General features: G+C 42.1%; 1 protein-coding gene across 4 annotated transcripts in view; it reads left to right on the top strand.

The window, feature by feature from the left end:
- dab2ipb (DAB2 interacting protein b) overlaps positions 1 to 15,042 on the top strand; it is a 154,076-nt gene that overhangs the window by 101,345 nt on the left and 37,689 nt on the right. For all 4 annotated transcript variants that reach the window (XM_073477930.1, XM_073477929.1, XM_073477927.1 and 1 more), the window contains 2 exons: positions 12,406 to 12,559; positions 14,566 to 14,664. In XM_073477930.1, the coding sequence (XP_073334031.1) occupies positions 12,406 to 12,559; positions 14,566 to 14,664 (253 nt within the window). The remainder of the gene's footprint in view (positions 1 to 12,405; positions 12,560 to 14,565; positions 14,665 to 15,042) is intronic.

Here is a 15,042-nt window from a genome sequence, read left to right as displayed (position 1 = left end):
TCTTTGCCTTGCAAACATGCCTGAATACAGCGGTTTCATGTTTGCCTTTACACACAGGCACTTAAGCACATGAGCACAGATGAACACACCATTTCCATGACCTTAGAGTGCCTTGAGTATTCTCAGACTCATGGTCAAGGCTGAGTCATACCCACTGATATGTGACTGTCTTGCCCCTAATAGTTTATCATTGATGCTGTGCTGCTTTGTGATTAAAATCAATAATGGCTAAAGAGGAATAACAAAAAGGAAATATTAAACTCAAAGTGCAAAATGTGTATTATTCTGTCAGTGTGTGTTTGTGCCACGAAGGAGGTAATTAGTAATATGACATCTAAAGTATAACAGATAATATTTTACTAATTCATGTCAGGAACTCGTCTCTTTTCGTACTCTCCTCTACTACACGTATTGTTGAAGGGCAGTCTCTCAAACCACACTGACACCTCGCTGCCCTCCAGGCTTTAACATCACCGGATGGCCTGAAGCCAGATGATAAGTCATTTAATTGGGCAGACACGGCCCAATTAAGCCAGCGTTTTCACTATCCCCTGTCTTACCAGGGTGATAACTGTATTATCTTTGCCTCCGTCTTCTACCACTGCCCCACTCCTCTCTCTGCTGGAAATAGTGGTCATAGGTGCTTTGAATTACAAAGCGAAAAGTAAAAAGATGTTTCTTTTTCTTTTTTTTTTTTTTTGCGGATGCTGTTTTCTTAAGTTTAAAATAATGAATCAGTCCCTGACCTGTCAAGGTTTTCTGCTGGTAGTTTCAAAGTGGACCGAGTTGGCTGGTTTTTAAAAACACCTATAATTATCACAAACAGCAGCCAGCCAACATCTACAACACATTTAATCAGGTTGAGCTATAGTGCTGGTTATACTGAAAGAAAAGTATAGCAGTTAGTTTTGAGTAAAACCAGTGTTGTAAAAAGTGCCAAAATAAAATATACTTAAGTGTCAAATGTACGAGTAAAAGGGAATTCGACATATATTCACATGCACAGTATGTATACTGTATACTATCGGTCTACTGATTATCGGCCTGGGTGATTATTTTCTGGTTATTATTGCCAATAAACTAAATTATTCTGCAACTAATCTGCAAAGTAACTAGTAACTAGGGTAATCAAATAAATGTAGTGGAGTAAAAAGTTCCACTTTTGTCTCCAAAATGTAGCAGAGTGGGAATATAAAGTACTTACAAGTGCCTCAAAAGTGCACTAACAGCACTACAGTAAATGTACTGAGTAACACTGTACATTTTATGTTACAACAATGTATTCAAGGACATATTTTAGATTTATTCAGTCAGTTATTCACATTAACAAACGCTGCTCAGCATTCCTTTTGCTCCTGTGCATTTCGTGGCATTTTAATAACACATAACACAGAATGTATATAGTAAAAAGCAGAAATCAATAGAACGCATTCTATTGATTTTAGTTCATTTCATTTTGCCTGCTTTTTGAAATAATCAATTCTTGCCCTCAGTCCTCAAATTATTATGTTTTGTATAAGTTAAACAAAAACCTGTCCGTCCAGTAAAAACATACCATGAATAATAGACAATAATAATAGATAATAATAGACTGCGGGCCTTACTGGTGGATTTATATTAATAAAGTTATGTGGGACAGAGAGAAAGAGAAGCTTGCATTTATGTAATGCCTTTCGAAGGAACCCAAGGACGCTTTACACGCATGGAGGGAGACAATACAAAATAGCACAATAACAGAAAATAATACTGGCAATGATAGCTGGGTCACAATGGACGTGGCATTGCAGATCTCTGCCAGGCAGACAGCTCCAAATGATGGGGCCTGCCATACTGAGAGCTCTGTCCCCAAAAGTCTGCAGGCTGGTGGTGGGGGGATGGTGAGCCGACCCATGTCTGTCACGTCATCTCTTTTCTGTAGCTGATCAAGAAGAGCAGGACTGGATTATTATCTTAGAGGGTATTGGTTACGACACAAGTACTTGCTTGTTAGATAAATACTGTACCTGACATTTCAGTGTTGTAATAATTACTATTATAGAGTGCTGCAGGAAGGACATACTTCTGTGGGCCAACCTCAAGGTTAGCATCACCCTGGTTCCCCTTAACAATAAGTATATGATACTTACACAATCTATTCGGCAAGATAACCTTCACAAATGAACGCCACTTTTATGACATTTGAAGCGTAGATGCAATCGCCAGGTGTATAAAGCTAACTTCACCACCACTAAGCTTCTTACTACACTACACACTTTATTATAAATTGGTCAATCTACAAGTTGTAAAGTCAGAAAAGTTTGCAATTAAAGTCTGGCTGTAAAGACCGACTAGTGAGTGGATGAGTCTCCGTGTTCGGCATTATCGTGTTTAACGTTAATCTTTGTAGCGACCGCCTTTTTGAAGACATGTAAATGCTTTAAAATTCACAATTGGGGTATTCACTGATGGATTTTATGTCGTAGAACTAAACATGAAAATCTCTTAAGCTTGTGTTAACCACAGACCTAATTTAATTTCAAGTATCTAACCAAAAACTCATTGACTTTGACTCCGAAGTGCAAATATGTCACTCTTATGTATAACAGTTTTTTTTAAAGCCAAAATCGTTTTAAAGAAGACATTGATTTACAGTTTGAGCAGTCACATCCACATTTACTCTTCTCGTCCTCCCATTTCTGGCAGCCTCTTCACGTGTACGTAAGTGTTGCTACATCTTGGGGGATACCACAAGGGACAGGAGGAACTAGGTTTATGACATAAACAAATATATGTGTACATTCCAGTAAAACACTATTCAATAATGATGTTTTTCCCCCTACGTGTCACATAAAGTGTGTGATTTAAATCAATATACCAATCATACCGCATTGGTGAGTTCCCAGAAGGCCATTAGTCATTGGTATGACATTTATCCTCTGCCCTGCGACTATAGCTGCCACTTAAGGAGTTACTCATTAGTGCGACCTTTGACCTCATTATAAATTGTGCTTGCAATGTTTTGGCTGTCTTATTTTGGCCTCACCCCCGTGCTGTAATTACTGTGACTAGAATGATGGAATGACACCCACACATAGACGCTCCTTTCAGTCCATTATGCTGTCGAGGCTACGTATTATTCTCCAGTGACCCTTCGATTCGTGGCTTCTAAAAAACGCATCTGGGAAGAGAATAAGATGAGTAAGAATAATTTCGCCACATGTGTCACATCCTGCAGAGCTTGGCACAAATCAATATTCTCATGAAATCACCACAAATGCTAAAACACACTCCTCACAGATCATCACAGGTAATTGGCATGCTGTGAATCGCAGCTGCTAGCGTGATCTGCTGTGTCCAGTGGTTGTACGTCGCGGCCAGCTGTTCTGTTCTCTTTCACTCAGCACATGACCTCAGCGCCAAAACCTCAGCCGGGCCCGCTCCAGAGCAGCTCCTTCACCGCTCCGTATTGGTCTCCTGCGGTGAGCGTCCTAGCAGATGTTACACTGAATTACCTCTCAGCCCTAGCAGGGAGGCTGCGCTCTCGCTGTAATCAAGCTGTGCATGCGTATGTATGTGTATGCGTGTTACCAGACAGCCTGGCTCGGAGGCTGCGTTAGCTCTCCCAACAGTTGTTTCCCAGCCACCTGATCTCAGTTAGCAGCCAGCCTTTCCCACACTGTAGTGTCTCTGCCAGTGCTCTGAGTCAGGCATCCTCACAGACTCCTAAAAAGGGCCTAGAGGAGCTGATCATTTAGGAGATACTAAATGCTAAAGCTAGCTCCCTCCTTTCCTGTATACATGTGTGTGTTTAGTGGGGTGTGTGTGTTTGCATGTGTCTCATTCTTGCCTTTAAAAGCTTCCTTCCTCCTCGCAAATGAAAGGCAGTCTTTGTGCCGAGCTCTCCCTTCTATACTTTGAGATAATGTGTGCTCCCATCTATAGCGCTAACTGGTTTTTCGACATAAAAGTGGTCACACCATAGCTTCAGTTTTTATTCCCTCTTGTTTGGTGCAGCGATGCCTGGGGCAGTCTCTCTCTCTTCCCTCGTCCCAGCATAATCTCCCTTTTGTCTTGCATGCATTAGACCGCTGGCGGTGTAAAAGCCTAAAGAGCCGACGCCGTCAACCAGCACAGGTGCTGCAAAGCGCTAATGCACTGGATATGGACCAAGGCAGACTTCACTGTGCCCACTCATCTATGTTACCCATCTGTTTAAATGTACATTTTCTTGTTTTCCCGTTCGCTGTCATTGTTATCGCCTCCACAGCCATCTACTACGCAGCCAATCAGGACTCAAAGAGATCACGGATGGATGAGCAGAAAGGGTGTTTTTGATTGAGCGTGTCAGTCTGAATGTGTGGAAATTTTCCTCTAAGGGTTATTGGCAGAGGGAATCATAGTGGTGCTGTCACATTAGCTGCTGCATCTCCAGCTCACTTTGCTCACTCACAACCTCAAACTTTGTCTCCAGAGATCAGTCATTTTCCTCTGCAGCGTATGTGACTTCGACAGCGAATAAGCTTTGTTCTGTTGACTGGATCTTCTAGCCGCCCTGATTGGTGTGCGGGCTCCAGTGCCTATAGCCACATGTCAGTGGTTCAGCTCACACATCCACCGTTCTGCACCAGCAGCGTCTGACAGGACCCCCTCCCGTCTCTTTCCCTCGCCTCCTCTTGAGTACTTCTATCTGTCTCTCGCTGTGGGCCAGACGTTTGTATTGTTGTCTACAGTTTATTCTCCTGCTACCCATCGCCCAACTGTTCACTCCGGTGCAGACGACGCTCGACAGATGGCGGGTTGATGCACAAAACTATACATTTTACCCAGAACACAAATGCAATTGTAATGCTGAATAACAGACCCATGAATCATCAGAAAAATCTCACACTGACCGTGGCAAGAGTTTGACTTCCCCTTTGAGCCAATAGCGCCTCATTATTCCCACCAAGCACTAAGAAAGATGAACCACATCTGCTCGGATCAAATGAGCGATCAGGCCCGTGACAGAGTACTCTGCAATGTGACAGACACGTAATTGTTTCATCACGGCCTGTGGTCCTTTCCACTGAGTCAGCGCCAAAGCAGTGGGAATAATGGTCACTTTATTGTGCGAGGCTTGATGCAGGAATAATGGCTTATTTGTCCAGTTGCCTGCCTCTGCAGTGCATGTGTTTCATAATCAAGCTTGAACAATTACTGTGCGATTGTGTGTGTGTGCGTGTGTGTTAACTGTGATGTTTTTCCCGCTTTGATGTCTGAGTTGGGGCCCAGGTGTGTGTGGAGTCGTTGGTGTTGCTGTCTGGCCAGAGCGTTTTTTTTTTTTTTTTTAGTTTGAGCCCCGTCTACAAGCCGAGCCAGCTGTGAGGAGACTCTACAGGGATGTAAATATGTTGAAAACTCTGTGTGTTGCAACTTCATTTTAAGCACACTATTACAAACCACTTGTCTAACCACTGTGATGCAGTTCTTAGCAAAGCATTACATCTGGTTTCACAACCACAGGATACCTGGCATCACGTCCAACATGCAACATTTCTGCTTATTTCCGCTCTGTGGGGGTTGTACTTCGGCTTTTATCAGACAAAAAAAACAACAAGATAAAGTTCAGAATAGTTTAGATTAGATTAACTTTATTGAAATGTTACAACAAAAGTACATAAAGGTACATACGCTACCCGTAGCACAACATACCACTAAAAATTTCAAATATACATCGTACAAGAGTGAAAATGAGCCTGTAGGTGATATAAATATACCAGAGGTAGTAGCAAGTGTCCCCTGATGCAGTCATACTGTGTTCAGTGCCCGTATGGCACAAGGAGTAAAAGACTTCTTATATATGCTCCGGCTGGGCCACCCGAATCGACGGCCAGATGGGGAGCAATTCAAACTGTGAGTGCAGCGGGTGTGATATATCAGCGCTTATCTGTTCCGCCTTTCAACGTACAGCGCTGTCAAATTTGTTTCGGAGTTGTTTTTGTGACTTGCCAGTCACCTTTCCTGCAATATTGACAGTCGTGGGGAGCTTGTTTTTGCTCTTGGCAAGTTCCTTGATTAGATGTTGGCTCACAACAGAGCAAAGCATCAGCCGGCATATAAATAATCAGCCTATCTTTGAAAAGCCAAGGAGATCACCTATGTGTATTATTAATATCTCTAGATCCCCCCCAAGACTCATTTAACCAACTGGATGAGAAACTATTCTGTCAGCTGCATGACAAAGATTTTTAACCTCTTCTAAATCAAGTATGACCGGACTGTTTCCTATCCAGCTACTGCAACAGAATTGATGCCCTTGCCTAACTTGAAGAAGATAAACTAAATTTGAAAAGATTATCATATATATTGCAAATATCTGTGTTCAGGTTTCTTTATATTGTCTCGATACACGATATATATCTCAAAACAATGAAATCTCCTTAACAGCACTGACGAATATCAGTGTTTTCGACCAGATACCTCGATATCGATATTGCAAAATATTGTAGGAATGACTATTGGTTCACTTTACTGTCTTTTAAAACCTCAAAAGACAACATTTACACCAAATCTAAAACAATATATAATCTCATATCACAATAAGGATATAATTATCAGTATAAGACCCAGCCCTACTTTTAATTATTTTTTATTTATGTGTGAAAATAAAGCACTTTTATTTTTAAAAAAAACTGGTGCTTAGCTCTGTGACAAGGAAGTGATTGTAGACATTAGAGGAACAAACTGTGGCTAATGATTCATTACATTTTCACACTCGAGCCATCAGTGAGCCGTCATGCTATTTATGGAAGTAATGTTTGTTACTTTTCTCTACTCATTCAGCCTTTAATGTTTCACTTGATTACTTTTATTTGGCTGACATTTTTGTCCAAAGCAACTAACAATGTCAAAAATGGAGGTTGCTATAATTCGTCACCCCGCATGTCTCTGCCTGGTTCCACTTGTTGGTATGCATGCCGACTGGCCCGAAGGTCTCATGTGTTTGTTTGGTAAAGAGCATTATTAACAAGTAATTGCTGTGCCAGTCTGCAAGTGGAAAGCGTATTGATTGTTGCAAATGCTGGTCTCACAGCAAAGCAAAACGCTGTGTAAACAAATGCAGGGCGGCAACCACAGTTAGCACCGGTAGCAAGAAGACTTAACATGAAGCTGCTTAACACTAGCATTAACTGGAAGCCTCTCCTGAGACAAGTATGTGTTGTTTTAGGTTATGTCGGGATCTTTGGCTTTGGTCATTCGGCTCATTTTTGCATGTATTACATTAACGTGAGTGGCAGCACGACACAAACAGGGTCTTATTTCCCATGAAGATTAACACCACTTCACATGTGCTATAACGTGCTGCTGTTGTTGTTGTCGTTGCACATGTGATCATAGTGAAACAATGCTCAATCTTGTAGCCACCCTGTAGGAAGTAGACTTTCAAAGCGCTGTTATTTGGAGTGCATTAATTGAGCCAATCTTGTGCTATCAGTATAAACATACTCCCTCGTGGTGCAGCCAGCTAGCCAACAAGTCAGTGTGTTAGAAGTCTTAAGTGCACTGACGCCTGTATGGGCCTGAGGTTTTAGACTATATCAGATCCCAGACAGGCTATCAGATGAACTCTTTTTACAGGATGCGGAGACAAAGCGCACTGAGTGCAGCCCAGACACACTCCGAATCCATTACTCTGCTCCGCTCTCTCAGGTACTTACTCCTAACTGAGTTTCTATTGAACCTTATCCTTACACGGCGCGCCCAGATCTCAGACGGTGCTGATAGGAGTTTGGCCTGATGGCACAAATTCCAAAATAGTGAGTGTACATCGCCAGCCAGCTGGGTGTTCAGATGATAACAATCTAAATGTAACGGATAACTCAGCAACACTAACTGCAGAAAGTCAAAAAGTCTTAGACCTTAGAAGTCATTACATAGTTGTAACGGCAGCCTGCTTATTAATCCATTTATTCATCCATTATTATTTATGCGTGATATGGTTCAGACCCATAAATTCAGGGTCCAGTGTTGGGAAATTTATGTAACCTGCTATTTATCGGTATTGGTGAAATTCCAGCCAGTAAATCAAGCCGGTAATAAAAAGCCAGATTGCTTTTATTGACTTAAAAAAAGTGCAGCATTTTCCAAACTCACATACAGTAGGTGGCTGATTGCACCTTGAAAGTCGGTTTCCAATCCAATGAAAAAGAAAAAAAAGAAAGAAACTAAGAAGACAAAGAAGATAAGGAATATAAAAATCTTTGCTCACTACATGTGAGTCTTTCTTGCCCTCAGGTGTGCATGAGAGCTATTATAAACAGTTAATTATTGGTTATTTGCCTCCATAAAACCTACCTCTGCAAGGGACCACTGTAACACTACATACCTTTATACTAACCGGCATTATTTGAATGAGAGAAAAGGATAATTGTCCAAGTCATAATTTTGGTTCAACATGATCATGAGAAAACGCATTAAATTTAAGTGTCTTATCACCTGGAGACAGTCTGTAACTGAATGCGCCAGAAATAACTGTGTTGCATCAGTGTTTTTGATGCCAAAATTCCCCTTGTCGTTCTTCCTCAATTCAGACTTAAAGTTGCTGTTGTTATTTCAGCTTGTGCATCAGACATCTTAGAGTAACTGCCAAAACAAGGCAAGCAAGTTTGTACATTTGGCAGAGCTGGAAATCGTTAGCATATTGATGAAGAAAGAGGACAGAAACATGTTTTTTTGATTTCACCTCTATGTTGTGGTATTCAAAAAAAAAAAAAAAAAAAAAGGAAGAAAAAAACAATTATGGAAACTGCAATTTCCCAGGCTTGAGTGTCGGACTAGGGGACTTTGTTTCATTTCACCCCCTCCTCTCGGAGAATGCCACTTGGTGAAAAACACCACAGGGTTCAGGATAATCAGAAGAGACACATTCATTCATTAAAAAACACAAATGGATGTTGGAGCTGCCGGTGCTCCATTAATTATGTGTTTCTGTCACGTCACATGCACTGATTCACATATTACTTTGCCAAACTTTCCTCAAAACTTGTCCACCGTTCTAATGGAAGTTATTTTCATGCATGTTTTGTATCCAAACATAAGGTATTGTAGATTCAGCATGTACAGCGCTCTTTGCAACATCCCCCTATAATTCTGACAAGGTCTTTGCAAAGGCTGTTCTATATGGCACGACCTTTTCAATTATGTACTTTACTCTAGGGCATTACATCGCCCCTGCCTGTGTGTAGGAGTCACTGGAAGTTTGTGAACGATCACAACTACAGCTTGTGTGACTTCCACATAGTGTCTGAAATATTTAGGTGGCCCGAATGAAGCCCAGAGGACGACGAGGGCTAGACTGATTGGTGGCCAAGAGAGGAGAAGGAGGGGGGAGAGATAAACAGAACAGGGAAAGAATAAGAGACTGGGATGGAAAGATTTGTGCCAAAGAATCGTCCGAACATAAACCATCCCACTGCCACCTGAGGTAAACACAGAATAAGAGAAGGACAGGACAGGAGAGAAATGGAGGCAGGGTAACTGAGGATTGTCAAGGACATAGAAGGACGTTTGCTGAGAATAGACGATGTTGGGGGAAGGGAGAGAGATGAGACGAGGACAGCAGGCTTTTAATACCAGTTATTATTTGCAGAGGCTTGACATGAACAGCGCGATACAGAAGTTATGAGCGGATTTCACACGCCAGACAGTCTTTCTTCGTCATTGTTACAAAGTGGCCGACAATAGGCTGTAAATTACACGTTACAGTACAATTTAATACAGTGCCATACAGATGACAGGCAGCATTATTATTCATCAATTCTTACACAGTCTCCCACCATCTCCACTGACACTAATGTTCTAATATGATATGCTGAGAGAAAAAGAAAATCATAATAGAAGAATAATAGATGCGTCCCTCCCTCTGCAGTTATTTCTCTTCACAACATGCAGAATATTACTCCTCGGGAGATCTTGCTTTTGGCAAGCGACTCTGGCTGCATGTTTCAGGACATTTTCACAGGAAAAATACTGACATGCTTCCTATTAGTTGTGACTAAATATGAGAAATGTGTTTGCAACCGGTTTGATGGTATTTGGAGCATTTCCAGGTCTGTTTCTGAGACATCATGCAGGTTTTTTGGGGGACTGTGAATAAGTTCCCTATCCCCTCCTGTATCTAACACCACATCCCACCAGAAAAACCCCTGTTTCCCCTCCTCTCTGCTTCCTTGACTCGCTCTCTGTTCTGCCCGGTACCCAGTCAGCCAATCACAAAGCAGAGCTAGGTGCAAACACACTTCCCCTGCAGCTGTGCTTTGGAAAAGGCTAGAAGCTCCTCAAACTGGATTCTCATATGCAAAGCAATCCTTGAGGTCTTTGCACATGTTATTTTTTCCTCCCTTTTTATTTAAGAGGATGATATCTGCCTTGTATGCATGTGCGAGATCAAAAGGAGAGCGAGCACCGATCATTATCCACTTCACATTGGACTGTGGATTTGACAACAAAGCTGGCTGACTGTATAAAGAGCTGCATGCGGTTGCTAATCTGTCATTACGGGTGCTGCATTTTTCCTGGAATGCTCTTCTTTCAGTCCACAGAAGGGATGTACAGTACACACACACACACACAGGCTTACTCACATACATGGGATTAGTGTGTAAGCCGTCCATAGAGGGCACTATTAACAGAATACTCTCACTCATTACACTAGCAATTGACCCTCTGTCTTCCCCGTCCTGCCAGTGTCTGAGTGTCAGGGGCTAATGTTTGTGCTGCCCGCCTGTCGCTGCGCACATCCCTCGCTAGTGTATTTAGCTTTTCATCCTCTTAGCACTGTGAGGCTGACTGGGACACGGGGTTGGGCTGATGGTTTATAGAAAACGCAAGAGCACCAAGGGCGTTTGACTCTTTATATTTAACTTGAATTTGCTATATGTGAGAATGGGCCACCTGACAAATACATAATATAAATCCAAACAAAGTTGTTTAGTTAGTTTCTTCTTAATTTCAACTAACTTCTCACTAAGCAGGCATATTAACACTGTCGGTAACGTTATACAATTAGCTGTTTATTTCCTAGTCTAGAAGAGACTTCATCCGTTTACTCAACTGTCTCCAGCGGTGGAAAGCAGCACTTGTTAACTCTTGTTTTGCTTCTGTTTTTGTCATCTTTTGTCTTTTCCTGCTGGGAGCGCAGGGTTCGAATACGTCCTCAGGGCAGCGCTACTTCCTTAACTTCTCATGTTGAACTAAGGGTGGTTTTTGCATAGCCAGATCTCCTCAGGCATTTGTGTGCACCGAAGAAAGATCTGTACCGTCACAGACTAGGTTAGGGTTAGGGGAACTTACAATTTTCAGTGTTTAGGTTGCTAACTCGGAGGTTGTTTTCGTTTCCTGTAAAGACAGATTTTGAAAGTGCTAACACTCAGATAGCAAAAGAGTGTTATACCGACAGTCTACATCTGGTGAGTCAGACTAGACTGAGGGTAGACTGGATGATACAGCGACTCACTATGGCCTCTTGGGGTACGAAGTGCTATAACAAGACAGGGTGGGCCAAGGCTAGCTGGTTAGCATGCTAACTTCAGTAGCAACACAATACATAAACATCTTTGACATGTTTCTTTCTTCACATTCTGTTCATAAGTTAATTAAAGTAATGTTGGAGAATAACACAGCTCACCACAAAATAACTGGCTGTTGAATAGAAGAGATCAACTTACTAACTTATCAACAGTACACTGCATGGAGACACATTTGCTCTTTCCTGTTGACATCAAGCACAAAAAAAACAGTGGAGAGCCGCTCACTGTCTCCTAATCCTCTCTGGCTAAATAATGGCCATGAATAGAGCTTCAGGGCTCGCTTTGTCAGTGTATTGAACTTTCTAAAGTGCACTCTGAGCTCCTCTCATAATGCAATGGAGAAGGGTTGACCGGGTTATGAGTTTGTGTGCTGCATGTTTGTAAAATGGAGCTCCACAAAACCGATAGCAAGTGGTTTATCACTTCAAGGCATTATCACATCACGGAAATGATCTGAAGTCCGACCATTAATGATAATCAATGATATGAATTACCTCCTATTTATAGTGGATCCACTGCAGCAGTCTGCGGCGCAGCTTGACTCAAATCTTTTGTGCATTTTCACCCGTTCATTGATGTTTGAAGCTGTAAACGAGAGGTCTCGAAGCATCCATTAGCAAGCGAGCTTAGAAGTGGATGCATGAACATGTGTTGATATAGTGTGCGAGCATGTCACTCTGAGGACTCGCCGACTTTGAGGCAAGTGGAGCATCCTCTCCTCGTCATCCTCACACTCTCTCGCTTCACACTCACCATGAACGCTCGCTAATACGCGCGGTACATATGCTCCCGCTCTCTCACTTCCTCTCCTCAAGACTCTGCACGGTGACTCAATTCTCTTCCTTTTTTCCACTCTTAGATCTCATCTGATGCCAAGGCTGAAGGAGTCTCGCTCCCATGAGTCATTGCTCAGCCCCAGTAGCGCTGTGGAAGCACTGGACCTAAGTATGGAGGACGAGGTTGTCATCAAGCCTGTTCACAGCAGCATCCTCGGGCAGGACTACTGCTTTGAGGTGAGGGGGCACACAAACATAAACAGTACATGAACACACAAATACGTATTATTCTGTCTCCACATTGCTTCGAAACATTCTCATGCTTAATTAAAGCATCCTTGGACAGACATACCTCTGCAAAGTAGGAGTTATTTCAGGTAATCCAAGGCTTTATAACTAAAGGTCATGTTCTGCATATACAATTTTTGGTAAGTGGCATTTGGAGCACTTCCAAATCATCTGTAGAAAAAAGTAGCGCATAAATTAGTTCAAGCTGCACCCAAGATGCATTTTGGTAGGAAAAATGTCAAATCACTGTGCTTAAAGCAACATTATGTAACCTTAGGGTAGGATCACAGCGTTACATACATTAAATATTTAAAGTTTCGATTCGCTCTCACTGCTCTCTTTCATTTTCAACGACAAAGCTCTGATAAACCCACTGTTTGCTACAAGCCTCCCACCAACCAGGAGACAAATAAAATTAGTGACTAGCTAGTGAGCAGTGTGAAGCATTAAGCTGAGAAAGAGCCAGATACGACACCCAGAAATCGGTGGAGATCCAAGCAGAGCTACAAGGAGAGTGAATATTCTCCTTACAGCATATTAATCAGGTTACACGACAGCAAATATTATTAGTTTCGCTCCGTGTCTACTGGATGTGTAGGCAACAGCTTAGCTAATACATGTCGATGCAATGTTTACAGCTTGCTCTGCAGCCACTGTTAAGTTATTTTGCGGGTGATGCAGATGTCGAGCAGATGCTAAAGATTATGCCCTAGAAGCCAGATTCTGGGTCAGTTGTAGCTACGTCTTATGCTTCAGCTTAGTGGTTAAAAGCTTTTTGTATTATGTTATGTACTTCAGGGCAAATGTACTAAAAAAGGGTTTATATGTAAAATATTGATAATTGCAAATGTTTTTATCTCTAAAAGGGGATGTTGTAGCATCATGAAGGTACAGAGTGGCATGTCGCTCCAGCTGTACCTCATTAGGTACCAAATCTGTACCTTTCCAGTGGGAACATATTTTCCACCAAGAGAAAAAGGTACATTTTTGTCACTGGGGGTGCAGGAATGTTCTTTTAGAGATACAGACAAGAAGGTACAAAAATGTTTCAATATTTAAAAGGTACAGTGTTCCTACCCTGCTCAGGTACAGCTGGAGTGACGAAGCATTTCTAATCTTTAAGGTCCATCCATGTACCTTTTATTTCTTTGTGTTAGTGACGCTGTTTCTTGATCCCAGTTGCAACAACAAACCAGTTTGAGTTTGGTACAACTCCAATTTTCCATTTTTCTTGTGATTTCTTTTCTCGTTTGGTTAAAAAAAAACTTAAATGTAAATGAACAGCTTGGAATCAGCAGCTCCTCTCACTTCACATCTCATCCTGATTCGCCGCTGATGGCCAATTATAGCCAGAGGTTCAGACACATACGGCTTTTCTGTATCAAAGGTTACATCCTTATGATCATCGGTGGACTGGAGTAATTTCCAACAAGCTTCTAATTGCCGTAAGATTCACATGTGCATGATATGTGTAGGCAAACTGTAGCGTTGGCTCGGGAGCCTTTGGTCGCGTCAGGGTGAGAGGAATTAATGAATACTTTCTACCCTACAGTGTGCACTGTCCAGACCTGAAATCTCCACTAATCTTTATTATCCTGCTCATTACATCATTCTGTTAATTTTTTTTTCTGTTCTCTCCGTCCCACTGTGCATTTTTTAATCATCCAGTTATCACCCAGCCTGCCGAGCAGTCATCTGTCACCTCTGTCCGTTCACACACTTCAGTCATTCCTCAACAGTCCTCTTCAGTCCCCACATATCCACCATTGTGTATGTGTGCGTATGCCTGATAAGCCTCTGTGCTGTCAGAGACAAAGTGGTATTTATGAACTAAGTTTAGTAAAAAATGTCAGTTCCACTTACTTCCTGTCACAGTTATGCATGAGTTTTTGATCATTAAAGCATTTGTTATCCTTCTCTCTCCCTCTCTCTCTCTCTCTCTCTCTCTGCGGTAGGTCACCACCTCCACAGGAAGCAAATGTTTTTCCTGCCGTTCATCAGCCGAGAGAGACAAATGGATGGAGAATCTGAGGAGAGCGGTGCAGCCCAACAAGGTAAGAATGTAAATAAGCAGTAGGTGGGACGACACGGTGTGCCGTAATCAACGATTAGAAGTTCGTGTCCCAACTCCAAACCACACTTCTTCGCAACAGTGATGAGTGTATGTGTACAGTTTACGGTGTTGACATCCTGCTTCAGCTGTATGTAACTCAGACATAAATGCAATCTTAAATGATGACACCCTGCTGTTATCTTCCTGCAAGTGTAGAGGACAAAAAGGTTGCATGGAGGAACCTCCTAAAGCGTTATCCTCATTGAGCATTGATGCCATCTGTACCCACAAACACAGCTGTGGCAGACGGAGAGAAGCAAACACATCACGCCAGGAAAATAGTCTTTATCTCACAGCATCATTACTCCTTCATCTGTCA

The sequence above is a fragment of the Pagrus major genome, chromosome 12 (assembly GCF_040436345.1).
Source record: "Pagrus major chromosome 12, Pma_NU_1.0".
Taxonomy (NCBI): Eukaryota; Metazoa; Chordata; class Actinopteri; order Spariformes; family Sparidae; genus Pagrus; species Pagrus major.
This window is presented reverse-complemented; position numbering and strand designations above follow the sequence as displayed.